The sequence below is a fragment of the Apus apus genome, chromosome 4, assembly GCF_020740795.1.
Source record: "Apus apus isolate bApuApu2 chromosome 4, bApuApu2.pri.cur, whole genome shotgun sequence".
NCBI classification, from domain to species: Eukaryota; Metazoa; Chordata; class Aves; order Apodiformes; family Apodidae; genus Apus; species Apus apus.
This window is the reverse complement of record NC_067285.1, coordinates 33,496,264-33,521,616: the sequence shown is the minus strand read 5'-3', so window position 1 is coordinate 33,521,616 and position 25,353 is coordinate 33,496,264. Positions and strand designations below refer to the sequence as shown.

Genomic DNA, 25,353 nt, shown 5'->3' with positions numbered 1-25,353 from the left:
CCCTGTCAGAGCAGGACAAATCCTTCAGTAGCCAATCCTTCCCTTCTGCAGGGCTTCCCAGAAAATCATTCCCTTTCAAAAAGCAGCAGCCTTCCCAGCTTAGATGCCATCTCCCTGCCCAGCAGATATGAATCAGATCTGTGTGGGAGCTGCCTGGCTTCAGGGCAAGCCAGCAGCCTGCAGAAAAGGCAAGAGCACGTGTGTCCTGGGCCTTGGGGACCTGGACAAGAGCCGTGGGTCGCTGAGCACTTTGTGAACAGCTTCAGGTTCATGTGATCAGATTCCACAACACCCACAGACTCACTGGGAAAAAACTGCAGATGCAAAACAATTACGATTGTGTGGGCCTAATCCCCTGCAGGAAAGAAATACCTGCAGCTGAGGTACTAGTATTTAATTTCCAAAAAAAGACTAAAACAAAAAAATCAAAGAACTAAATTATTTCTTTCTAAACTTAAAGCAAGGATCCATACAAGGGTTTACCTGGTTTTGTCACTGATTTGCATTCCAGTTGTGCAGAACAGACTTAAGAATAAAAATGCAAAAGATACTCTGCACCATACTCACGTGGCCATCCTGGGGCAAGTCCACACCACCTAATTCCAGCTACACAGGGACATACTTCATCCACAGATGGACTTCTGCAGATCAGCACAATCCAGTCCCCCAAAAGGACTCAAAAGTACCCAGACAGTACAAGATTTCAAGTGCTGAGAGGAGGAACAGCCAATGCAGAAGAGCAATTCTAGGCTATTCCTAGGCCCCACACAGCCCCAAACCCTGATGGGTTTTTAATTCTATACTCAGTTCCTCTAAATTTAGCCTATTTATCACAAGGAAAAAAAAAAAATCCACTCCAAATAACTGCACCCCCACTGCATAGCAAGCTTTGGTTTCTGTAGCTCTGCAGATTCTGAAATATAAAGTTAAATATTTAAGCTTCTGGACAAAAGGAGAAAAAAAAAGTAATAATGAGTTCACAACTTGTCTCTTCCCAATTGCTCAGTCTAGTGAGCTCAGGACCATGAGGAATTCCTTCAGAAGTGAAAATTATTTCCAAGTGCTACTTTCTACCCATTCAGTGACACCGAAGCAGACAGAGCTGTCGACATGTTTCTTTTAAAACCTACATAACAAGAAAGGTCTGTAGCTTCCAATTTTGAATTTGCCATTGCTAAATTTAAACACATGGGCCTTGTTACAGATTATTGCATAAACCAAACTGCTTGTTCTGCTGCACAACACTTACTTTTGACCTAACTTAAAGCACACTTCTTGGCCCCACTTTCTGCTGAAAGGAAGCAAATACTCAAGAAGAGAGAATTGAAGGAGATGTAAGAATATGTGAGAAAAGAGAATACCAGGCTACAGATTGTCTGCTTCTCTTTTCTATGTTATTGTTTTGGTTTATTTTTGGTCTCACAGGGGCATGGGTTCTATCCACAACCTTCATAACTGCAGTGCCACTGAACACTGTTAAAGACAAACTTAAAGAAAGCTCCCACTTGCCTGCGTGTTCTCCTCACAACTCAGAAAAGGCACTAGACAGATAAGCAAAGGCTCACAGCACCACATATTTATTTACAACAGGCTACAAACAGGCAGAGCAGCAGGCAACAGAAAATTAAAACCAAGGATAAACTCCTTTCCACAAAATGGAAACAATCCTCTCAAGAACAGGCAAAGAAATAACCAAGGGAAAACAAAGAGGAGAATTTCAGAAACCCAGGTGATTTTTTTTTTCCCCTCTGCACAGCTATTTTGGCAGCCCAAAAATGAACCAGATTTGATACTCTGATACACAGCCCTGACACAGACACAGCAGACCCTGTATCATCTTCTACATCCTCTTTTTCCCCAGTATCAGAAGAACCAGTCACAGTCAGAATCCATCCAGCACTGGTTTAGATGTACGTGCAACTCAGATGCACTGATATATTTTGACACAAACTGTTATTTTGTGTAATCATCTTTTTTTTTTCCTTTACATTCATTTATTAAACATGCCTCCTGTACTCAGAAAAGTATTACATTGCAATACACTTGCAACCAATGTAGCGGAGGGGGGAGCATCACTGACCAAAGTCCATTAATTTCTTTTACCTGCAGATTCATTGTAAAATCTGTGAAGCATCAAACAAACATGTCCACTAGATAGGTGCAACACCTTAACGTTCCTTGACCCAGGCCAAGCCACAACTAAAACACACACAAATCCTAACAAACTGATCATAAACTCAGTTGTGGCAGTAGCTTAAAAAGACACTGTTGTAAAAAGACACATTTGGGGTTGGTTTTGTTTGGTTGGTTTGGTTGTGTGCATCAGAAATGCATTGCAGGAAGTACAGAACCAAGCAGACTGCAGTATGCTTGTGGGGAGCAGGAACACCTGGTCCAAGTTATCAAAGGACAAAAATCCACAAAATCCTGGTTGGTCAAAAACCAGCTGCTCCCTGCAAACGGGTACCTGTGTACTGGTGTCTGGCAAAGCTACCTTGAATCACCACTCAGCAAATCTCTAGCACATGCACCTGGTTGTGCTGAAATGACTTGACCTCTCATTTCTACTTCTGTCCAACGTTATGCAGTCTTTTTGCCACTGCAGTAATGAGGGCAGCTCCCTTCCCACTTCCATCTTCAGAGAGCATGAAAGTCACATCACACCGAGGTGCCAGTTCCTTCACCGTTTCCCGTAGGACCCTAGAAAAACTGAAAGAAAGGGGAGAGAAGAGCAGAACATTTTAGCAGCCACTTTTTGGGCTGAGATGTTCACATTTATCTGTTAGTGAGGAAACACAACTTCAACCAACATCTTCCACTAGTTCTCTACAGCATCCCTTTCTGTTTGTTTTACCTCCTATTCAAGGAGGACACAACTTTCCATACATGATCAGATTTGAATTTCTCTTCCTCCACTTCAGTTTTGTTCAGGATGATGCCAGATGCCCCCCTTGCCTTTACAGACCATGGAGGAGGCTCTCTTCTCCCTGCTTAAAAGCTGCTTCTAGGCCTTGCTCACAAAATAATAACCCAACTCCAAAAACTTAACATAGCTTTCCACCAGGGACACCCAGATATTATAGAAATCCCCCAAAACACTGGAAAATATACATTAGAAGAGTAAGATCGCTCAACACCTCAGAGAAAAGAGCCTCCCAGTGGGAAGTGGATTTCACTTTGCAGTTTTTCATCCCTTGGCAAGGCAAGAGAAACGTCAGGATGCAGGGAAACATGTTAGAACTTTATCCCCTCTCTCATTTTTTATCATCTTGGTAGTAAACTGGTACAGCTTGGTGTTTTTTCATGGTGGGAATGAGCAAACAGCAAAGGGAAGTGGTCCCAAGGTACTCACTGTGGATGGAGCTTGTACAAAGTCCCATCTACTCCAACGGTGATTTGCAAGTGCTCCATGCCTTGGTTTTCTCTCTTCTTCTCTACAATGGCTGCCAGTCCTGCCCCACAGAGCTGGGCAGCTCTCTTTGAAACAGCTCCACACACCTCTTTCACAATGATGCTGTCTTCACACGTGCTGTCCAGGCCGAGCTGCTGCAGAATTCGCCGAACTTGGAGGAGGGCGAGCCGGTCACTGTGCAGAGGGAAACACAGGCAGCACATGAGGAGAAGTTGGCAAGTGGAAGTCCCACAGCTGAGACTCTGCCATGAATCAAGGGAAATGGGACCACTTCTTCAACTCTAACATGCTCTAGTTGTTCTAAGGCAGATTCCAGTCTTAATTCAAATGGAAACCTTGCTGCTGGCATGCCCTTCGCTAGGTTAGGCTGTACAAGCACTAGTTATTCACCCAGCTCCCAAAGTTAGGAGGGAGCTGAGCCAAATCAGCCACTTGACTGAAGTACTCTTGATCTCAAGGCTGAGACTCTACCTCCCAAGGTTTTGCACAGTAGAAAGGGGTTCAAACGGCCTAGGAGACCATTGCAATCGTGCACAGATATGTAGATAAGTACATATTAATGGGGTATTCACACATCACTGACTATTTTGTAAATTAGTACTATTTTAAGCCCTACAAGGAACACCCCAAGTAGAAGGCATCCAAGATAACACACCTACGTGGAAAGAAAATGATCATTCATATCATTACAGATTAATTCTGGCACTTCCCCAGTTCCTTGGTCTTGGCTTTTATTGTGGAGCTGGCAGGGGCCAAGGGAGAGGTGCGCAAAGATGAAAACAATAACTGACATCTCGAAGAAAGGGCTCTGCACACCTTCCAGAAGAAGGTCCCAGAAGACCTTAAGAGTTTGAACCACATAAATCTAACAACTTTACCTCTCGATCTGAGACAGGAATTTTGTTTCAAATATGCCTCTTTTCCTGAGTGATTCTGAAATCTGTCCTCTGAACAGCAGTCCTTGTTTGGTTAAGTCGATCAAAATTTGCCTTACTATTTCACCGAGGTACATTCCACTGGTCATTTTTTCATACCTGTTGTGTTATAAAAGAAAAAAAAAACCAGAAAGTGATTTCAAAGAGATGGCACAGTAGCTCTGTTTAACATGAGTGGTATGTACATGCCCTGTAACTTGCAAAAGCAGCCAAAGCTTGCAAAGCAATAGCCATCGAACACCATCTTTCAACCATCAAAAGTCCATTGTAGTGACTTCAACTGCAAACATGAATAACAACTTATATACCCATGCTAAAATGTAAGAGAACTAGAGAAAAAAAAACTTGCAATATTAAACAGAAGATGGTGTTAAAGCCAGAGTCCACACTGAAGTGGAATATTTCCCTGCCCTGCCATGTGTTCGCCAGTGAGTCATATGTCATCAGTGCTGTCTGTACCAAACAAAGAATGGTCAAGTTCAGTTTAATCTCTTGCACAAGTTATACTTTACCTTTGAAAAAACATTCCAAGAGGAGGAATGCAACAAGCCCTACACTCTGAGGGGAAATGCTAAGAGCTGCACTCCTTGGTAACTTCCCTAAGGTGAAAACTGTAACAAATTTTTGTCTGGATACCTGCATTACTTACCATGCAACAAATCAAATGTAATATTAGAATTTCCTTTCACATTATTCATTCATTAAGAACATTTTCAGAAGCAGCCAGTGTGTCTCAAAGACTGACTTAATCAGGCTCTCAGCATCAGGACAATCACACTTACCTCTGTTTCCCTGGGTTTAGTGAGCCTTCATCTACTTCTTTATCATATTTTGTTCTGATGTTGTCAATGCAGCCATTGTCACCAAACCCTCCCCATTCTGTGTTAATGCACATTTTTCCTTCATTCCCTTCCACTATTTCTATGTTTTTCATGTCCTCCATGTAGCACACATTGCTGCCTGTTCCTGGATGGAAAGAAATTAAAAGGCTTCAGCCAGAAAAGTGAAGTAGCAGCTGAAACACATGAAAGATGATTGCAGCAATCATCTTAAAAGCTCTTTTCTCTCTCTACCAAATTTGAAAGACCTCTCCCTATCTTACAGGGGCAAGTGCTGACCAGTAACGCTAAGAGTGCAGGAACTTATCACAACAGAATGTGCCCAGTAACATTGGTCCTGCATGGAAAATTCCCAGTGTAGAGGAATGAAAACTTTGTTTGTTAGGGGTCAGAAATGGCTTTGGCAGCCACTGGCAAACACTGATCAGTCATTGCTGCCAGTCTAGCTGTAAAGCACAACAAATCACCTTGCATGACAGGATGCTCCCAAAAGCAGACCCTGCCAACAGCCCAGCAGCCAGTCAAGCAGCTACCAAGTCTGAAATGATATGGTGAGCAGGGCCACTTGCAACATGGGTTACAATAAGTAATACAAAGACCAGTTCTTCAGACAAAATTAGGTAACTGGTGTACTCAGCCAGCCAGAAGAGTCTATTTTCCAAATGGGGCTTCAGATCTTACATCCTTAGATGTATTTCTGGATGAAAACTTGGAGGGATATACTGGGGGAATCATCTAGGAAGCTCAAAAATAATTCATTCAAAATTTTAAGAAGTATTTTCTTGTTCTAAGGACATGACCTGGCTAAACAGTAAATATCAATGCACTTGCCAGAATGAGGATTCCTGTTCCATCTACTGCTCCCACATTCTTTTACCAGGCACCCACCTGTTGAGCACTATCAAGGATAATGATCAAAAGTCCAAGAGTTGCAAGATTCTATCTGCTACCAGTGCTATTGTGTTCTCTTTTGAATGCCACACAAATCTGCCAAGAACTCTAAGTGACTAGTAACAATATATATCAAACTCCAATAAAAGACACTGTTTTACAAATTCCAATATATGGTGTGAAGCCTAGCACCTGCACATATGTTTTCTTCTTATAGTGGTCACTTCATTATCACTGTACCTGCAATAAGGCCAATCTCACAGTTTGGATCCTCATATCCACATGTCATCATTGTCCCCACAGTGTCATTCACCACTGCTACAATGTCCAAGTCAAACTCCTAAATCACAAATCACAATCAGTAGTGAGGTCCCAGCAAGAGATGCAGTGTGCATTAAATACATCAAAAAGAGCAGAAAGGACTAGCTCACATTTCTTCTCTTGATGGCCTCTCTCAGCATATCAACAACATCTTCCCCCTCACAGTCTGTTGCCTTGAAACCTTTTGTCCACCCCACAAGTGTTCCCTGAAATGGAAAAAGAAGAAAACCCAAAGTGAAGATCAAGAGAAGATGGGAAGTTTGAAGCATCAGTTTTTTCTTGTTTCCACTCCTTCCTCCTGCTTGGTTTTATTTTTCTAATAATTTTTTAAAATATTCCCCTGGACAGGTTACTGTGACTCACTAGTGCAGAGCATGTGCATCTGTGTTACTCAGCTGCTGATGGCAGTGACTCTGGATTTCCTCAGCTATTTATCAAGACACTGTCAACCCAGTGGCACACTCTTTTTCTGCTTTGGACAACCTTCCCACCTCACCTTCTCCTGTGCACATAGCCATTGCATTACCTAGGTGGGAAAGACTGTAAAAAATTATTTTTCTGTAAATAATTAAACATTAATGAGGATTACTGGCAATTTTTCCCTTGTTTTTTTTGGAAGGACAATTGGTACGATCCTACTATTCCAGGCAATTGGTTTCTTTTTGGAGAGCAACCTAGGCTGGCAGAAGTAGAAGGTGGCATCTGTTTTCTCTTGCCATTGAAAAGTTAAGGCAGTATAAGAGGTTCCTGGGCTATTAAAACTAAGTAGTCACTTTGCTACCATATCCTTACAGAATAAAAGCAAGTAACCTCCATCTCTTATCAGACATGAGAGGTGAAAGTTCTACCTCCCATATGCATATAGGATGATAACTTTCTCATAAAACACACTGTACAGTACAGTGAGTAATACAATTCCTATAAAGCAGGTGAAATATTCTCTCCAAAGACTAATTTGCACACCTACACCTTTTCAACATTGTAAAGTCCTACTTGGAAGAAAACATTTAGAAGAATAGCTCTTTGCTTACAATCTCCAAACCAAGCCACCCTCACTCCAAGTGGTGTCATTTACCAAGCAGGTACACAGCTGCCACTTGACACACCTGTGCTGCAGTTCTCACCTTGTCAATGCTGGCCTGCCTGCACGGGAAGGAGAAGGTGAAGCCCAGAGGCAGTCGAGCACCTTTAATCCCCATATACTCCAGGAAGTCTGCTATGCACTGGACAATATGGTCAAAGAGCTGGAAGTAGAGGAAAAGCACATAAATCCCACAGTAATGCCATGCAATGGGCCTTGACTGGATCAGTTCAACGTTCATGACAGGTTACCTCTTCCCCTGTCCCTTGCATGATCTCCAAAGGAATGGCAAAGATTTTGTTATACATTTGCACAGATCTTCTTCTCCCGCTTCTGATTTTGACCAGCAGAACCCTGAAATTTGTCCCACCAAGATCAAGGGCAAGGAATTTCCCTTTCTCTGTAAGAGAAGAAAGGTACTTTACTTTGGTGCTTCTTGCACTGATCTTTGCCAGTCAGAACAGCACACTCTGCAACACATCCCAAGGAACATCCTCTGGGCCAATGATGGCACACTGCTCCCTAGGGCATTTATCCCAGCAGTCGGCTAGGATGGGGCTGACAGTCCAACCTCATAACATGGTAGGAAGCACCAGTTTGCCATCATAAGTCACAGTGGTATTTGCCAGACTAACTGGCATACTCCCCCTGGAAAGCAGACAAGCAACTTCCCAGCACCACCTCCAGCCCGCCACGAAATGACTTCACCTGTTCCATCTGGTGTCCCACAGACGTACGTGGGCAACATCTTCACCGTGGCACTGGCTTGGGTCTCTCGTTTGAGCCCGTATTCCAGCTCAGTCCTCATTTTGCTCTTCACTTCCCTCAGGGTGTCCAGGGAGAGCAGGAAGGGCGCGAGAGCAGCGTCGATCTGCTTGCGCTGAGCTGCCAGCCTGTAGGCCACGGCGGTGACCACGGCGGCGCCCTTCCCGCTGCCGCTCGCCGAGAGGACAAACCGGACGTCGCAGTTTGGGACCAGCCTTCTCACCACCTTGTGCAGGCGTTTGGCATATCTACAGCAAACAGAGAGCTTCCCTCAGACCCTCCCAGGCATTGCAGGCACAGTTCACGACGCACACGCTCCCCTTGCACGCGCACGTCCGACTGCACGAGGGCTGCAGCACAGCCAGCGGAGCACAAGGCCGAAAACTGGTCTAGGATATGGGTACAACGCTCCTGATTTCTGGCTCTTTTGCAGAACCTCTACCCTTACAGGAACATGGAGATGCCTCTAAACAAGTGTGAGTGCCGAGGGAGAGGGACACTTGGAGAAAAAGGCCAGCAACAGTAGAAAGTCACAGTCACTAACAGAAGGTGAGAGTGAGTACCTGGATTTAGACTTCCACCCAGTTTGGTATAAACATTTGGAAAAGTTTTCAGCTGGGGAAAACATAAGTTCAAAAATGGGGAAAAAAACCCCAAACAAACCAAAAAACAACCCCCAAACAAATACTCAAAAACCCCCATAATGAACTGCAAGTGCCTTGGAGGCCCAGGAGTCACTTGAGGAAACTCTTCCCCAGACACCGTTATCCCATGTGCCATGTTGTTCCCACCCCAAGTTCTAAAGCTCCTGAGACAGCTTTGCAATAATTAAGCCAGTCTGATCCTCCACAACCGACCAGATGTTACCCCAAACCTGCAGTAAAATCAGCAGTCCTCTGAAAAGCCACACACATATGCAGATGGAGAGCCTCTGCAACATCTATGCACAGCCAGCAATTACCAAATCCTCTTTCAGTTACTTACTGGGGGTGGGTTTTATAGAGTCCCCCATCAATCCCAACAGTGGTTCTCATCCTTAACAGCTTTTTATTCTCTCTCAGTCGGGTCAGTATGGCTGCTAAGGCAGCAGCACAGAGGTTGGCTGAGCGGAAGGAAACGATGGTGCAGACATGCTGAACAGCAATGCAGTCTTCTTCAGAGGGAAAGAGGTTCAGCTCTGTAAGGATCTCCTTTGTGTTGCTCAGACCTTCCTTGTATCTGCCCCAACACAAAAGAATACATCATCTAAGGCAAGGATATGAAAGCAGCTCATTAACCAGTATTAGCTCAAAAAAAAGAAAAGAGACAAAATCAGGCAGCATCATAACTGGTTCCCCCAAAGTACCCAGGGGAGAGACCAGACTTTTAAGAGAGTGCTTCCTGGGGTTCAGTTTTTGGTGAGAGAGATACACCAATTACCTAGGCAAGAAGAGAACAGGATAAAACACTTAGTCCATAGAAGGAGAGCACAGGAATAGATGCACAGCTTCACTCAATACAACAAAGAAAATCCCTGCTAGAGTAACAACGTGGATTCCTCCTCAAAATACCACAATCTGTCAGTTTTCTGTGTGGTGATCCATCCAGAGACTACTACATCTCCACAACCCCACTACTCCCATATCACAAAAGCTGAGAACTGCAGCAATCATCCCATGTGCTCGGGTCTCCAAAAATGCCATCTAAACAACCTGCATCTGTGATGGATACCAACACATTTGCCTTCTGAGGTACTTGGCTCAAACATTATCTTCCAACAATTCCTACTTACAGAAAGATCAACTTTTCTCATAGGCAAAAGCAGAATCAAGTTGAATAGTTCAGGTTTGTTCCCACTACTCACAGATTACAATTAACATGATAATTATCACTGCTATGTTTGTGAAAGACTAGCCGCCACTCTAAAACACCATACTGCAGGTTCTTACTTTTCCATTGCGGCCACATGTTCCATTTCTATCTTCCCCTTGGTAAGCAGAGCTGTTGACACTTTCCCATTGAAGAGCAGACCTTCTTTTGTCATTTTTAGGAGAATGAGTCTTACAAGTTCCCCCAGATACAGGCTGCTGATCATCTTCTCAAACCTGGAATGGGGCACAGGAAGGATTACAGGCATTCACCAGCTTGCCAGAGGTGTGAACAGTTAGAGCATCTTATGTTCTTATGTAGGTGGATCACATTTAAGCATGCACAAAAGGGTTTTGGGAGCTAAGTTGTAGATGGGATGCCATCCTGAGGTCCTGGGACCCAAAAACAGCCCTTCAGGTTAACTGAGCGATTAAAGAGAATATTCAAAAGCAGCTCAGCCAGTAGAAGAAGTTTTGATGCATTAAATATGCCCTTTGTTTATCTCCCTCCTCCTTCTTTACCCCTCCACAGTATCACAGCAGCAACAATCTATTTGCAATGACACAACAGCAACTGCACCAGCAACCCTGTGGCCTGTCAGGCAGGGGGCTGTGAAAGGTACCCACCCTTCACAGAAGGCATGGGTCTGGAGAGGACAGGACCAGGAGCAAGTCACACTCAAGTTCACTCAACCCAATTCCTGTTCCCCAGGGCCTCCTGGCACACACTGGAAACACACTTGTGGAACTCAGATTGCCAAGGGAAATCAGCCAGCAGATAACTTACAGTTGTTTCCCAGGATTAAGAGATCCTAGATCGAGCTCCCGATCAAATTCTGTGCAGAGGTCATCCAAAGCACCATCATCTCCAAAGGCACCCCACTCTGTGTTAATGCACATCCTTCCTTCATCACCTTCCACCAGATCAATGTGCCTCATGTCCTCCATGTAGCATGCGTTGGTGCCAGTCCCTGTGCAAGGTGAAGCCAGTGCTGATTAATTACTTTTTTGTCCCCAAAAATGGTTTGCTTTTTGTTTAGTTCCACATGTTTGGGAATAAATCAATAGATTGTCTTCAGAAGAAAATATAAATGCATAACCCTGTGGTACAGGATGCTAATATCAAGCCACCTGCCCTTGTTAAATAATCATTTCACAGTGAGCAAAAATATTGGAAATTAATCTAAGGGTTGACTTGTTTTTTTTTAATTATTTTTTTTTTCTTTTTCAAATATACTTTTATGTGCCTTAAAAAAGCTACTACAGTGCACAAAGTGGAGGCCCTGTGGAAAGCACAGCTGATGCTAACTACCAGACGTGAGAGGAATTCAGCTTTCCCTGGACAGACAGACAGCCATTTGCTATAGAGTCAGCAGAAAAGTTTAGTATGCTGGTCACAACGGAACCCAGACAAAATGGGGACTGTGGTATTTGATGGCAATGTGATCAGCATAAAAACAGCTGCTTTACAGAAGGCAGCCAGGCTTGAAAATCTGACTATTGTTTCTTCCATTTTCTTCCAGTTCTTTCCTGTACTGGGACACTCCCTTCTACTCCAGATTTGTTAGGATTGAACAACTGAATAGAAAAAATTACCAATTATGAGTCCAACTTCACAGTGCTGGTCATCATATCCACAAGTCATCATGGTTCCCACAGCATCATTGACCAGTGCCAAAACATCAAGGTCCATCTCCTAATAGGATAAAGAGGGGTGATGAACAGGAAAAAAAAAAAAAAAAGCCTAGAAAGCCTCCTGTGTGTTAAAGCACCAACATGCAGACATGCTCCCCAGGTTGTACTTTGAAGGTCTGGTTCAGGAAAGTTCTTCAGCTGAAAGACAGACTCCTTCTTTTTATAACACTCTCCCTTCACAATCCTGTAAAGTAACAAACATCTATGAATTCTCCAGTGCCTGGCCAGCCAGGATCTTGGCTTGCAGGATTTGATTTTCCTTAATCCAACCTCATTTGCCAGAAAAGCAATGTCTTATTGCTTTGAATTTTGTGATATGCTGGCACCTCTGTATCTGTCCTTAGGGGCCACATGACAGGATAATGTCCTGAGCAGATCCTGCCAAATGGGGCAGAAAATACACATACCTAAATGCAGCAAGGCCACGTTGACAGGCTCTTGCCAGCTCAGACAGTGGGGCCATAATGGTCCACTGTCACAGCCAGCCCAGTTTATCAGTGTGTAGTCACCATCACTGTTAGACTGATCTGGGGCAGCCTGAGTTGCAGCTGCATGTCCCTTTCCATGGCTTCAGCTCCTTGGGAGAGACAAAGCTACTAGATACGTAACTATGTTAGACATTTGTTACTGGCTGTCCTTGCCTGGCAACTCCCAAAACCACTCACACACCAAGAGCCAAGAGCCTAGGAGGACAATCTTTAGGTTCACTTCCTGCAGGCAGAGAACTTGCCTTATGCTTCTGGAGGGCCTTGCGCAGAGAGGTGACCACGTCTGTGTCCTGCACTCCTCGGACCTTGAAGTGTTTTGTCCAGCCAAGAAGAACTCCCTGCAAAGGAACAGTCCAGTGACCAAAAAGTTTCAACTTTAGCATACAAACCTGCCACAAAGACAGTCAAGACCAGCCTGTGGAGAGGCCCACTATGTCTCCCAACACATTAAAATGTGGGCCAAAACAAGTCACAGCAGAACATGTGTCCTTGGGCTGCCTTTTGGTACTAACACAACTACACAGGTACAGTAATAAAGTCCCAATCCCACAAAATGCATCTCCCTCTGCTTTGTTTAAAGCATGTGTGGCTCTACTGATGTTCACCACAACCAACAGCATTAAGCACAAAGCTTAACAGCATTAAGTACTGACAGGAGGGGGACACAAGGCACAGATCCCCAGAAATATCAGAAAAGCTAGAATAAAAGGCCACAAAATTGCATCCAGCCCTTCATTTCCCCACATGACCTCTCAGAAAGCTCAGCTACAGGTCTTTCGTGTTTAGAATAAACTGTAAAAAAGAAATTGAATGGGAATGATTAAAAAAGAAACATGCTTCAGGGTAAAAAAAGTATGTGTCCTGCAGTCTAACAGTCTTCATACAAGGGCATATGGTTACTATGGAATCAAGTACCAATTAAGTAAAAGAATAACTTCAGCTTAAAGATCATGTTGCCTGGAGATCAGAAATGAGTGCTTGAATAGTAGTGAAGTCCAGTTAAATTCCAATGGTCATCCACACCTTCTTCAAAGAGCTGTGTAAACATGGCCCCACAAAAAGGCCACAGGGTAACCCTCCCATGCAATAGCTTCTCCAGGTTCTGCAAAGGAGCTAGGTTTGTCAGTACTATTCCTTTTTTCCATCTTACCTCATCCAATTTGGTCTGTTTGCATGGAAAAGAAAACGTAAAGCCAAGAGGTAACTTCTTATGCTTCAGGTTTTTGGTCTCCATGAAGTCTAACAGACAGTCAGCAATGTAATCGAAGAGCTGCCCCAAAAGAGCAGAGGGCAGAGTCAGGCTGTGTCCAGCAGGCACGTGCTCAAGCCCAGCACCACCACAGGAAACCCCGCGTGCCCTACCTCGGTTCCGTTCCCTTGTACCACCTCCTTGGGTGTTGGGTAAAACTTGCTCTCCAGCTGGCTGCTCTGCTTCCCATCATCAAACAGCTTCACCCGGTGGGCACGGAACTGGGAGCCACCCACGTCAACAGCAAGGAAGTCCCCCTTCTCTGCAACACAAGTGGGCAACCATCACCAGCGATGGCCAAGAAGCATGACCCAGATGCCATGGTGAAGCCCACAGACCAGAGCTCCTGCCCCACCACAGCCACAGGCCCTCCTGCCCCATCATGGGGGGGTCCTTTTCCTGCTGGCTTGGGAACATCACCAGGGAGGCCGGGAGCTGGCAACTCTAAGCAAGGGTATCAGGTCCCTCCTGTTAGCTTGCTTTATTTAGCAGTCTGGTTTTGCCACCCTGCTCCTTCCACAGCAGCGTGTTCTCACGCTGCAGAGGGATAAGGTTTTCAGCAAGAGAGGGCCAAAGGAACTGCAAAGCCAACTAGAGCACACAGGGGCTGTAAAACCTTACACTTGAAATGTGAGGAAATGGGATCTTGAGAACATTATCTACAGCCAGTAATGATGCAAGATTTGCAGCCCTGTGTTAGGACTCGGCCCTACTGCAGAAGCCAATTTCCAAGTGGGGCAAGATGAACTTACCACTCAAAGTCAACCAAAACCAAGCATTCCCAAGTGCCTGCAGGTGTTTCTGTAAAAGTACTGCTTTGTTAATCAGTCAGCAGTGCTCTTAGCTCAAACACATTCTTCTCCAGCAGGAAGGACAGAAGGACAGTTTGGCCTCACTGCTACAATAAAGCAATTATCTGTTCATCCCACGCACAGGAGAAGGCCCTTCCCTACAGGAAAATGCAATGGCATGTGCACAGCCTTGCATGATCTTTGTACAACCACATGACTAAATCTTATCAAATCTGGCCCTGAAAGGGAAGGAAGCAGGAAATTCTACCTGTAATACCATCGCCAGGCATCACAAAGGTGAGAAGGCAAACTGGGTTACTCAGTAAACTGTGACATTAGTCAGACCATTAATCCCTGAATGATTAAAAACAGATGATGCTCCATATGAGTAATTTCAGGTAACAGCACAGAGGGCACTGAAAAACTTGAAAGTTTATTGCCATTGCAAATGGAAAAACCCAGCCAAGTTTGAGGTGTTTACACTTGCTGGAAGTTTTTTGACTGGAAGCCAAAAAAAACCCAATAAGGATTTTGCAAGAGAGCAAAAACAGAAAAATCAATGTGATTCCATACATAGAGTATCAATAAGACACGGCCCAGCTTGACTCTGCAGCATGTCCTTGACACAGCAGAAAGGTCACACAGGCCAGGAAAGCACTGCCCAAAGTTGGCCTTGAGAAACATGAAGTCTTGCAATAAGGATGACCCTACACATGCAATTTTCCAAGTCTCCTGACCTCAGGAGCCCCCTACTGTCTCAGGACAGGGTTAGTGCTGTATAAGGCCTCAGAAACAGTGACAGTCACTGAGACAGCAAGAGTTAAGTTTTTTAAAGAGTGCCCAGGTCCAGGCAGGCAGTTTGAGGGCACTGTACATAATTTCTCTCAGACATCCCTCATTTCAAGGAACTAGCCTCCAAATGTTCCCTTTATGTCATTAAAGCTGTTCCTTCACATTTAATTGTAGGAAAATTGCCTTCAGAGGGAATAAAGTCCTGTGGAAAGGAGATATAAAGCAAATATGTTTTCTGCGTGAACAGCTGTTATACACTGAGTCTTGACCCAGGCCAGACAGAATTCTGCACAAATTCAGAGACTTGGTCAAACCTGGGAAAAACCTCATTTTCTGTCAGCCTGCACTGCCAAGAGCCAGCTGAGCCAGGAGGGTTATTTTGCAGGTGCACAATTCTTCAAAAAAGACATGCTTTTAGATCCTACTTCGCACCTTGCATCATTCCAGAGGACACTACTGAACCTTCTCCCTGTTTAAGTCTCGGGGGCAACTGGAAACAAGGATCCAGCTGCAGCAGCAGAGCAGGCTGTTTCCTGGTAGACCCCTTCCAGAAGCAGATTTTCCCAATGCAGAAGGCAAGGAAGGGATCACTTTTTGTGGCAACAGAGAAAGCAGTGCAATTTGCTGTCAGAACCAGGAAGGTTGCACAGTCCTGAGAAGGCACCCTTGCTGCCACTTGGCAGCACCCTGCCTTCCCTGCAGCTCCCTGAGCAGCCAGGCCACAGCACTGCCCACATCCCCACCCTGCACCACACTGCACTGCAGGGTCTGGGCTGTAGAGGCTGCCCTTGCCGTGTCCAGCCACAGCTCCTGCAGCGAGGCCTGCACTAGGTACAGCCGCACTAGCAGATGAAAGAAGCTGTTTTCTGAGCACTTACCAGGAGGTCCTTTCCTCAAACAAGCAACACCGGGTTCAAAATCCACCTTGTGAAGGGAAAAACCCTCTTGCCAGCACCACTCCCCCCAGGCTGCTGTCTCCTCGATACACAACTGTTTTCTCAACATGAGAAAGGCAGCCACTGGCACAGGCCTTTGCTGTGATGTCCTTGAGAACTGGCAGCATCCCATCACCTTCCTAAAGCAGGGCTGCTGGGATGGAGCCGGGAGAACTCACCTGAGCCGTCGGGAAGCGAGCGCACAAATGAGGGCAGCATTTTTACTGTTGCTGTGGGGTGTGTGTCTCTCCCCAGGCCCTTCACCATCTCAGCCTGGAAGCGAGACATCACATCCAGCAAGACATCATCGGAGAGACGCATGTGATACAGGTACCTGTCAACCTGGAGAGATGGAAGATGTTATCAGCAGGCATGCAGGCTCCTCAGTGCCCAGCAGCTGGCTGGGATTGAGCACTGCACTCACACTACAGAGGGACTTGTCCTGTGTGCACTTGGGAGGCTTCCCGCAAGCAGAGAAAATGCAGGAGCTTCCTAGACACCTGTGCTAGTTTTCTAGCCATGTGTGGAAAAAAAAAATCAAAATCCTGAATTCCAGTTCAGGAACACCTCTGAATACTGCTGGACAAGAATTACTTTGCTCACTCCTTCCTGCCTGATGAACATGAGGCTAAACAGACCCTGAGACAACATAAGAATTAGTTTCACAAATGTAACACGCTGAACTTGTAAACCCCACCTCTGTAATTCTACAAGTTTATTTCATTTTTTTACCTCAGCACCTAAATTCCCATGATCTTCAGTGCAAGAAGCACCAGGACATCATCAGAACATTTACTCTTACAAACCTTTGTTTTCAAAATGTTTAACACAAACTTGGTGAATTGCTGCCCATGAGACTTGCCTGAGACCCTGACAAGCTGGTTTTACACCATCCTCTCCCCCTACACGTGTAATGAACTAGAACTGAAAAGTGTCTTGACCTGGTGAGAATTTGACCTCTCTGAGTCAAGTCCAGAAAACACCATCAGTACCCAAGCGTGTCAGCCACAACCTGAAAACATCTATTCAGCTACTGCTTCACTCCACAGACAATTAACTTTGTTGGCATGCCAGGCTGGAGCTATAAGCCTTTTTCTCAGAGCCCTGCCCTCCATTCTCTTGTGATTCTAGGACTACATCTAAAACACACTTTTGGGTGCCATCAATATCCTTTCTTAAAGCTCCATAACTCTCAGCATACATCAAAATAAAAGCTGGGTGAATTTAAAGGAAATCAAAAGCAACTATGAAATAACACACACTCCTTCAGATAAACTAGTAGAGAGGCTGATTAGTGTGTCTGTACAACTTCATCAGGGCAAAAACTGAGGTTTTCTGCTTTAGGACCACACACCCCTTGGACTGAGATCTACCTGTAGGGCTGGACACAAGGCTCTAAGGAAGGTGGCCTAGAAACTGCATAGCTGGGTGCCACAAAGGAGTAATGCAGCAAAATAAGGATCTGCCAACATCCAAATGCTTTTCCACTGGGGAGCCAGACTTTGCTATCATATGAACAAAGATGATGCTGTGCTCCTAACAGCTGGATGTTCTCTGGAGGATAATCCATGTTAACACCTGACTTCCCAGGATGCCAGACTCAGGGCTGCAGGTGATGGGCAGGGGAGAGGTGGGAGAGGACAGACACTCAGCCCTGCACCATGGGCTAAATTATTAGGCTGCTTTATCTGTTGAGAGCATTTCATCAGTTCCATTTACACAGGGAGGCCTGGAGGGTTGGGAGAACACACACAAAACAAGTCCCACTGGCAAAAGGCAAGATTGAAAAGGCAGCATTGTTTAAACAGAGAAGGATGCAGGTTGTAGATAACTGGCCTCTTCTGCAATTTGGACTGGTCACCTACATTAATGAGGCAAAAACTAATTACCTATTCACAGTCCCATTTAGTACTGATGGTCAGCAATGACCCACCTGAAAGAGCCAGGACCCTGAAAGTAACTCCAACACTTACTTAACAGCAAAACATACACACACACAGAAGAGAAAGCCTTAAAAACACAAGATGCAATTGGTAAGGAGCAGCTGCTGCCTTTGGATACAGCTGTGCCTTGAAAAGGCCATTATTTAGATCTTTTTTTGTAGCCTTCGTTTGCACAAGCACTTCATTTCCTCCAAGGTTTGGTTTTTTTTTGAGGCCTCATCACTGTGTAGGATCCACCATCTCAACCCAAGCACCAGCACTGCTTTTTTGGGCAAAGAGAAAACACAATGACTGGACACACACAGCACTCACACACTCTCACACAGACCCAGATAACCGTGTGACAGAAGTCCCAGTGGAAATAACACACTAAACAGTAATAAAAATGATCACATCTGTTTGCAGAGAACATGCAGTAGCTCCCCACAGAAACTGCATTCCCCACCCTGTTAAACTACAACCACAGGAGACAGGCCTTTCCAAGGAGCCAGATAAGAGCCCAGGAAAGCCTGCTGACTCTCCAGCCTGATTTACAACCAGAGCAAGGGCTGCTCACATACCATTTGCTTGCAAACACAGGGATGACCAGGCTGTGCAAAACCAAACTGTCTCGCTGCCTCCCTCTCACCACACAAGGACAGTTGCCTCAATTATGGAAACAGCACCATTTTCATAGCAGGGAGGCTCTTCTTGTTGCCACCAGAGAGCAAAGAAGCCTGGGAGGGAGAGGTGGAAAGGCATCCCTTCTTTCTAATTAGGGAGAAACCAGCTCTGCTCCATGCAACCTACCCTAGGCTTCTTGGAAGAGAACTCTAAAGAGCATATGGTTTCTTGCCTTCAGGCAAGGATATTTTGCACCTAACAGAAAGGTTGTTTTTTAAAAGGGTTTTGCCAGAATCCCTCCCCTACTTCCTCTCCACTGCCCTCCTTCAGCAAAGTCCTCCCTTAACTCCACTCTGGACATTTCTCTGAAGAGCCCACCCCACCCAAGACCTGTTCCACAAGGTCTCTCCCTTTCTTAGTGAAAAATAAGAAATAAAAAATAGAATAGAAATAAGAAATAGCACTGTCTAGATGAGAGATCTTAGGTCAGATCCTCACACAAGGGAAGGGCACTGGGGCCTGCTTCTGGCCAGACTAATCCTTGAGGATAAAAGGGCTGGCTGACAGAGTCAGAGACATCTCAATGTTGATACTAAGACCTCTCTTGGAACGGCTATCTTCAAGGCAGAATGAGCAGAAGAAGACCTCTTTCTAACAAGCCACTCCAGATTTAAGCAAGGCAACAGAGAAGAGAGGCTCACTTAGCTGATGAGCTCAGTGGTGTAGGTAGATCTACCCACCGGGACCTTGGGTCTCCTGCACTGCCACACGTCTGCAGACAGCCCCACCTCCAGCTGGCTGGAAAACAAGAGGACAGAGCCTGGCAGCAATGGCCACCAGAAAGCACTTAATGGAGACACCAGAACACAGGACCCACAGGGGACATGTCCAGAAACCAGAGGACCTCTGACCCAAGAAGCTTACAGGTCCCACATGGTGTTATGATGGAGAGCCAAAAACCTGTTACAACACGGCCATGAGAGTAATTAGGGAAGACCATCCATGAGACAGCTCATTCCAGTACTTGATGGCTTCAGATCTGGGCCATCCTGAGCTTTTCCAAGTGTAAATAAAGGTCACATCTATAGGCATCAGAGTGATCAGCCAGTTTTGGACAATCACAGAGGAGGCACAGGCACTTCACCCACACCAGCACTAGTGGGAACTGATTCTTGAGTCCCAGAACACCTGGCCCAAAGACCCCAGGAATCTTCCCTACCCCTGCTACAATGTGAGTGACTCTGATCCCCACTCAGCGTTAGAAATCCCACCTTTCACACTACACTTGCAAAATGATTCAGCAAGAGGTTCCTTTCTGCCCTCTGGATTTCACCACATCATGCTAGACAAAGTTTAAACACCACTTTTCCTTACTGAAGATGAATTGCTCCATTACTAGAACTTATAGCTGTGCAGGGAAAAGCACCAACCAGATCTATTTTCACACTTGTCAGATGGTTTATGCTCCAACCACTTTCTTCCCCATTTGGCTGTATGGCTTTAGTAAACAATGCCATTATCTAGTCTGCATCACATACTGCAGACCCCACAGTATTTGCATAACACAGGTCTCAAATCAGGAATCAGCTAACACAGCATCTTACCTTTTTCATTTGATCCTCTTTCAGCTTTGTGAAATGGAAAGCTAGCAAGTGGACGGCAAACATTTTCTTGGAGCAGATGGATGAGCCAGTGGTGACAGAGCTGCTGTGAGTAACTCCAAAGCGACAGGTCTTTATTCACAAAGCTGGAGCTAGAGAAACTTCAGCTGAGGCATTTCCCCCAGGGTGAGATAGTGGAGTTCCTGGGAAATTGAGTCCAGAAATAAATCCATCCAGTGTGATCAGTTCAATGATTAAACTTCTGTCTCTTTGTATCACCCCCCCCCCACGTCAACCCAAAGTCCCTCCCTCCCCAGCTACACACTTCATTGTGCCAGGGCAGGCACCTGGAGGGCTGCCAAGCTGAAGAGGAGAAAAATCGATTTTGTTACTGCCCCACTTGGGAATTGTTACCACTTTGCAACGTAGTTGCTACGCAGCCTGCCCCGCTTCCCCCTGCTTCTTTCCTGGGGAGCCAACAAGCTCCCACCAGCTCAGCGTGCAAGGAAGTGCTGCAGGGAATCGGGAAAGTTAGAGGGGATTTCAGGAGGTTTCTTCCCTCTGCTCAGCGCTCCCACTTGCGAGACAAGCTCTTCTGCATGAATTAACTCTGCTCTAGTTCCCCACAGTGCACCCTGATCTGCAGCTTTTTTTCCAATTAAGCCTGAGCCGTGTAAAGGAGCAGAGACACACAGACCCCCGCCCCCAGCCGAAATACCTCTTGCGCAATTTCCAGCGGGGAGTTTTTTGTACAGATTACCCTGCCTCCACCCCTCCTGAAGACAAAGTTTCAGATCAACACCGATCCTGGGGAGGGGACAGATTGACCTGGCAGCCAACAAACGTTGGTATCAGACTGCCTCACTTGATAAATGGCTTTCACTGGCACAGCACAGAGAGCCTACAGCAAGAGCAGCTTCCTTACACCATCACAGTCGAATCTGACACAGCCTCCAACTATTGCTCTCGGAAGTTCACTCTGAATACAAAAGTGTTTCCAGGATTTTGTCACTGTACCAAGTGACATGGACTATGGAAACATCATTCAAAGCAAACTGGGTGAAACGTTGACACAAACAAGAGAAACAAAAGAAGGGGAACAAAAAAAAAAAAAAAAAACCACACAAAAAAAAAAGACATTCTAGTGGAGTAATTGGAGGCTCACTCTCAAACTACACCTGCACTCCCTGTGTTTCCACCCAATTACTGTGCAGGATTTCAGCTGGAACGAAGCACCTTTACTGCTCTGGCAGACAACTGCCACCCAAAATTTTGCTGAAAAAGATTACAATTAAAAAATATTTTGATAAGTTAGAAAAACAACCTCAGGCAGGGAGAGAAGAGGGAGATGGAAAGGAGGGCGGGCTGCCAAGTAATGGGAGGAGACACAAAGAACTACTGAGCCGTAGTAGAAAATTGCCTACAGAGATCCAGAGTGGGGCAGAAGCAGCCAGTTAGCAGAAAAGGATCTCAGGCTGTAGCAATTCACAGCATAAAGTGGACCCAACAATCTCATGCCACTGAAAAAACAGTACAACTGATGATCACGCTGGGCTGGATGAACAGGAGCACATCCAGAGACACACAAAACAACACTCGACTCCACACTAAGCACCAGACTCAGGAAGAAGAGGACTCTGCGCCATCCTGGCAGCTACAGTACATCAAGGGGACATGGATCACGAAGAGACAGCTCAGGTGATCAGGAGCAGCCACAGGTTACGTTTTTCTCAGCCTCTGATCATGGGGAAAGACTAAAATCTGAGGAGGGGAAGGGAACTCCCTCTGCAGAGACAAATTACTCAGAACGTTTGCTAGGAAAGGTCAAGGGCTTTTTCTTTTTTTCCTCCTGCTCATCAGGGATGAGCTCTGGACTCCAAGAGATCCCACCAGCTCTATTTATTTTCCGCTCTTCTAGAACCAGAGTAAAGCAGACAGAGTGGCTGAACAGCCCATAAATAGGGCTTGTTCTAAAATTAGGCCTTTGATCTTCAAGAGAGAGGGAGAAAAGAAAGAGGAAAAAAGCCACACTACCAGCCAGAAAGCATGGTTCACTTCTCCTGCATTCATCTTTTAATAACTGCTGGCTTGTTAAGTCAGACACTGACTCCCAGAGGGCCAGTCTCTTTCCTCATTGTTTACCCATGCCATCCGAGTCACAACCCCTCTGGCCAGCAAAATTGAAAACATCACCTTTCAAGCTCCATTCCACTTTGATCCAGAGCTCATTGTGTCTGTAATACAGTAGATTTATTTTTCATTCTCTCTTTTCTTTCTTTCTCTAACGGATGCCACTGGAAAAGGGTCTCAAAGATCTAAACATTACTAAACTGGCAGCAAGCTGTTGAATACCTGACACGTCAGAATCACTGCATAACTTGTTCGTTCATCCCTGGTGCATCCTAGCTTCAGGCATGCTGGTGTGCAAGAAAAGAAAAGACATTATCTCATTTCCATGCAGACAGCAGTTCAATGCACTAAGAGCCCAATACCCAAACACGTTACAGCCATTTTGTACTTATTCTGGCCAGTACAGAGGAAACAACCCAGGGCCAAGTGAACAGATCAGCTCCAACTACATGCAGATTGGAGGCCTGAGGCAATGTTGGTTTTCTCCCTTTGTTAGAGCTGCACCCCGTACAAGTTAGCCACAGACCCTCCCTTCACCCTTTGCAAGGGCTTCACAGTTACAATACAACCCTCTCTACTTTCTTCTCCTGCAGTTGTCCCTCCAAACCCTGTCTCAAGGCACAACGGAGAATCCTGAAGAGGCTGATGCTCACATAGCCCATCCGCTTCCCACAGCCTTGCAGTCAGAGGCCTGCAGAGGAAAAGGACTTCACAGCTACATGGAGAAATTCAGATAAATGTCTGAGTACATCAGCTCAACATGCAACAGTTCCCTCCAGAAAGAGACATCATATTAACAAGCATTTTATTGCTGGAGACATGCATCTATCTTTAGTGAGGTATCAGAGGCAGTGGCAACACCGGTCGATGAGTTGGGCACCCAGGGTAACAAGGAGACAGTGGACAAGGCTACAGGTGAGTCATCAGGATAAATCCTTCTTTCATTACAGCTTATGCTCCCAAGACCAACCCTTAGAACATGTTTCCCCTTCCACTAGCAGCAGCTTTGCTCCCCATTATATTTCCATAAGCTCATCATCAAAACTCAGAAGCGAAAAGGGGTACCCACATTCGTCCTGCATATGCCCCTTCCCAGGGTAACACCAGGCTGCAAAATAAGGCAGAACACCTGAGGGGACTGACTGGAAAATCCAATCCATGGATAGATACTGTTTAGAAGAGCTGGAGGCAGCACAGACAGAAAAGAGCATGTTGGCTTAAGAGGAAGAAGGCTTTTACCAAGTAGTGCTGTTATAATCAGCGTTTTACATTTGAAGCATAACAGACACCAAAAACCAAAAATAAACTGGAAAATTAATAAACTTCCAAACATCTGTAACTCGAATGCCTGAAATTAATCTGAAAATGTGAACACCTGAAATAAACAGTTTGGCCAACATATCAAGTGAACAATGCTGTTGATGTCGTTTAGAAAGAAAAAGCCTCTGCACAGCCCCATGAAGAAGAGCAAGAGGCCACTCCATCCTCCCCCAGGGGTTTGCTTGCACAGGGCACGTTTAAAATGTGCACCTGGGATAGGTTTGCACTGCACCAGTCTGGATTGTACCATAGGGGACCAATTTGGCAGCCATTCTGATGGGAGTCAATGACAGCCACACCATTAGCTCAGAAGAAAAGAAAACTTTCATAAAAAGTCAGCCTGGAAACGCCTGAATAAACTTCAGAGCTCTTAAAACAGTTACTATGGAGTCACTATGGAAACAAGCAATGAGTTAAGCCAAGTGCTAATCTCAGCAAAATACAAAAAAGAATGCTTATAGTCATTTAGCTTCCTTATTGCAAGGCTTGCTGCTCAAACACAAGGCTGTCTTATACTCCTAAGTCCCAGCCACTCTCTCCTTGCTCAAAAACACACACTAGTACACAGCATACAATTAAAAGCCAAATTCACCAAAACAGACTAGAAGCCAAGTACAGCAGGTATATGGGTCTCCTGCAACCCAACCCCACATGCATTGGAGGAGAGAAAAGAGGAGCCACCCTTGCACAAGTGTGGTTTTCAACAGTGTTTTGCAGAACGAGGCAGTTTGCGGCCCCAGAGGTAGGTGGGCAAACATGTGCTATCACAACCCGCATGCAGGCTTGAGCAACTGCAACTCCCTTGGAGTCTGTCAAGTGCAAAGGACACAAGGAGGCAACTGATACCACCCAATCACCTAACCCACATCACCATGTGGATATGTGCTATGTGACTAGCATCACATGGAATACGTTTATAAGGGTTAAATGCAAGCTCACATTCTGTGCAACTCCTGTTGCTGTTAAGCAGAGGCTGTCAGGGCTCTGGGAAATCAATGCAGAATTACACATCTGCAAAGCAGAAAATTCACAACGTTCATGTGGCCACTGCCACAAATATATAGCTGCCTGCTTTTTCTCGAAGGAAAGAAAGATGGGACTTTGCCGGAAAAGAATCTAAAACTTTCCCTCCCCATCAGTCTGGTACCAAAATCAGCAGGAGATCATGTGGACTGAAAACATTTGCCTATTCAGTATCTTTTTAGTAAATTATAGGGAAGACATACACTGAAAACAGCCGTTAAAAACATTATTCAGGTTGCTGCAGACTTGTTTCTGAACAGCAGCTTAAAGTATTGATAGTAGGAGAAACCAAAGGCCATTCCGAGCAAACTTCCAACCTGCAGAAGTATGTGGTTGATCATTTTAGAAAGTCAGATATTTGATACAGTGAAATTCAACCCAGCTTGTACAAGCCTTCCCCCCAAAATCTTGTTTTCCTTTTTTCCTTTTCTTCCTCTCCTCCCAAACTTTACTTGAATCAGTGTGCTGAGCTTTTCCTCCTAGGAGAAAAAAACAGAATTTAAAGAGCAAGGACAGATTTTGCTTTGATTCAGTAACTGCCACTCAGATGACAGAACTGGAATTTACTCAAAAAATTCCTGTGGCCAGAACATCATCATTCCCCAAGGCATGAACACAAATGCTTTTCAGCTCCTTCCATATTTTCACCAGACACAAAGGTCAGAGACGCATGACTCCTATCACCCCTCTGA

At 45.2% G+C, this 25,353-nt stretch overlaps 2 protein-coding genes across 2 annotated transcripts in view; one reads left to right on the top strand and one right to left on the bottom strand.

The window, feature by feature from the left end:
* Positions 1–25,353, top strand: part of CHST3 (carbohydrate sulfotransferase 3) — a 354,774-nt gene that overhangs the window by 300,096 nt on the left and 29,325 nt on the right. The window lies entirely within an intron of this gene.
* On the bottom strand, positions 1,562–25,344 carry LOC127383737 (hexokinase HKDC1-like). The gene is made up of 20 exons (XM_051617143.1): positions 22,972–25,344; positions 22,541–22,605; positions 20,192–20,391; positions 16,221–16,383; positions 13,637–13,785; positions 13,425–13,544; positions 12,517–12,612; positions 11,688–11,787; positions 10,879–11,062; positions 10,173–10,328; positions 9,229–9,462; positions 8,188–8,492; positions 7,731–7,879; positions 7,523–7,642; positions 6,509–6,604; positions 6,318–6,417; positions 5,130–5,313; positions 4,291–4,446; positions 3,353–3,586; positions 1,562–2,709 (listed from the first exon to the last, which is right to left on the bottom strand). Exons 3-20 carry the CDS (start codon positions 20,252–20,254, stop codon positions 2,565–2,567), a joined length of 2,754 nt encoding a protein of 917 aa, XP_051473103.1. The 5' UTR covers positions 20,255–20,391; positions 22,541–22,605; positions 22,972–25,344; the 3' UTR covers positions 1,562–2,564.

Bases quoted from the DNA above. Each gene is read 5' to 3' on its own strand.
- LOC127383737 (XM_051617143.1), bottom strand. From the start codon at position 20,254: ATGTTTGCCGTCCACTTGCTAGCTTTCCATTTCACAAAGCTGAAAGAG. The intron at 10,329-10,878 runs GTAAGTTATCTG...GCCCCATTCCAG, and splicing joins CTTAATCCTGGGAAACAACT to GTTTGAGAAGATGATCAGCA. The intron at 2,710-3,352 runs GTGAGTACCTTG...CCTTTCTTTCAG, and splicing joins TTGTACAAGCTCCATCCACA to TTTTTCTAGGGTCCTACGGG.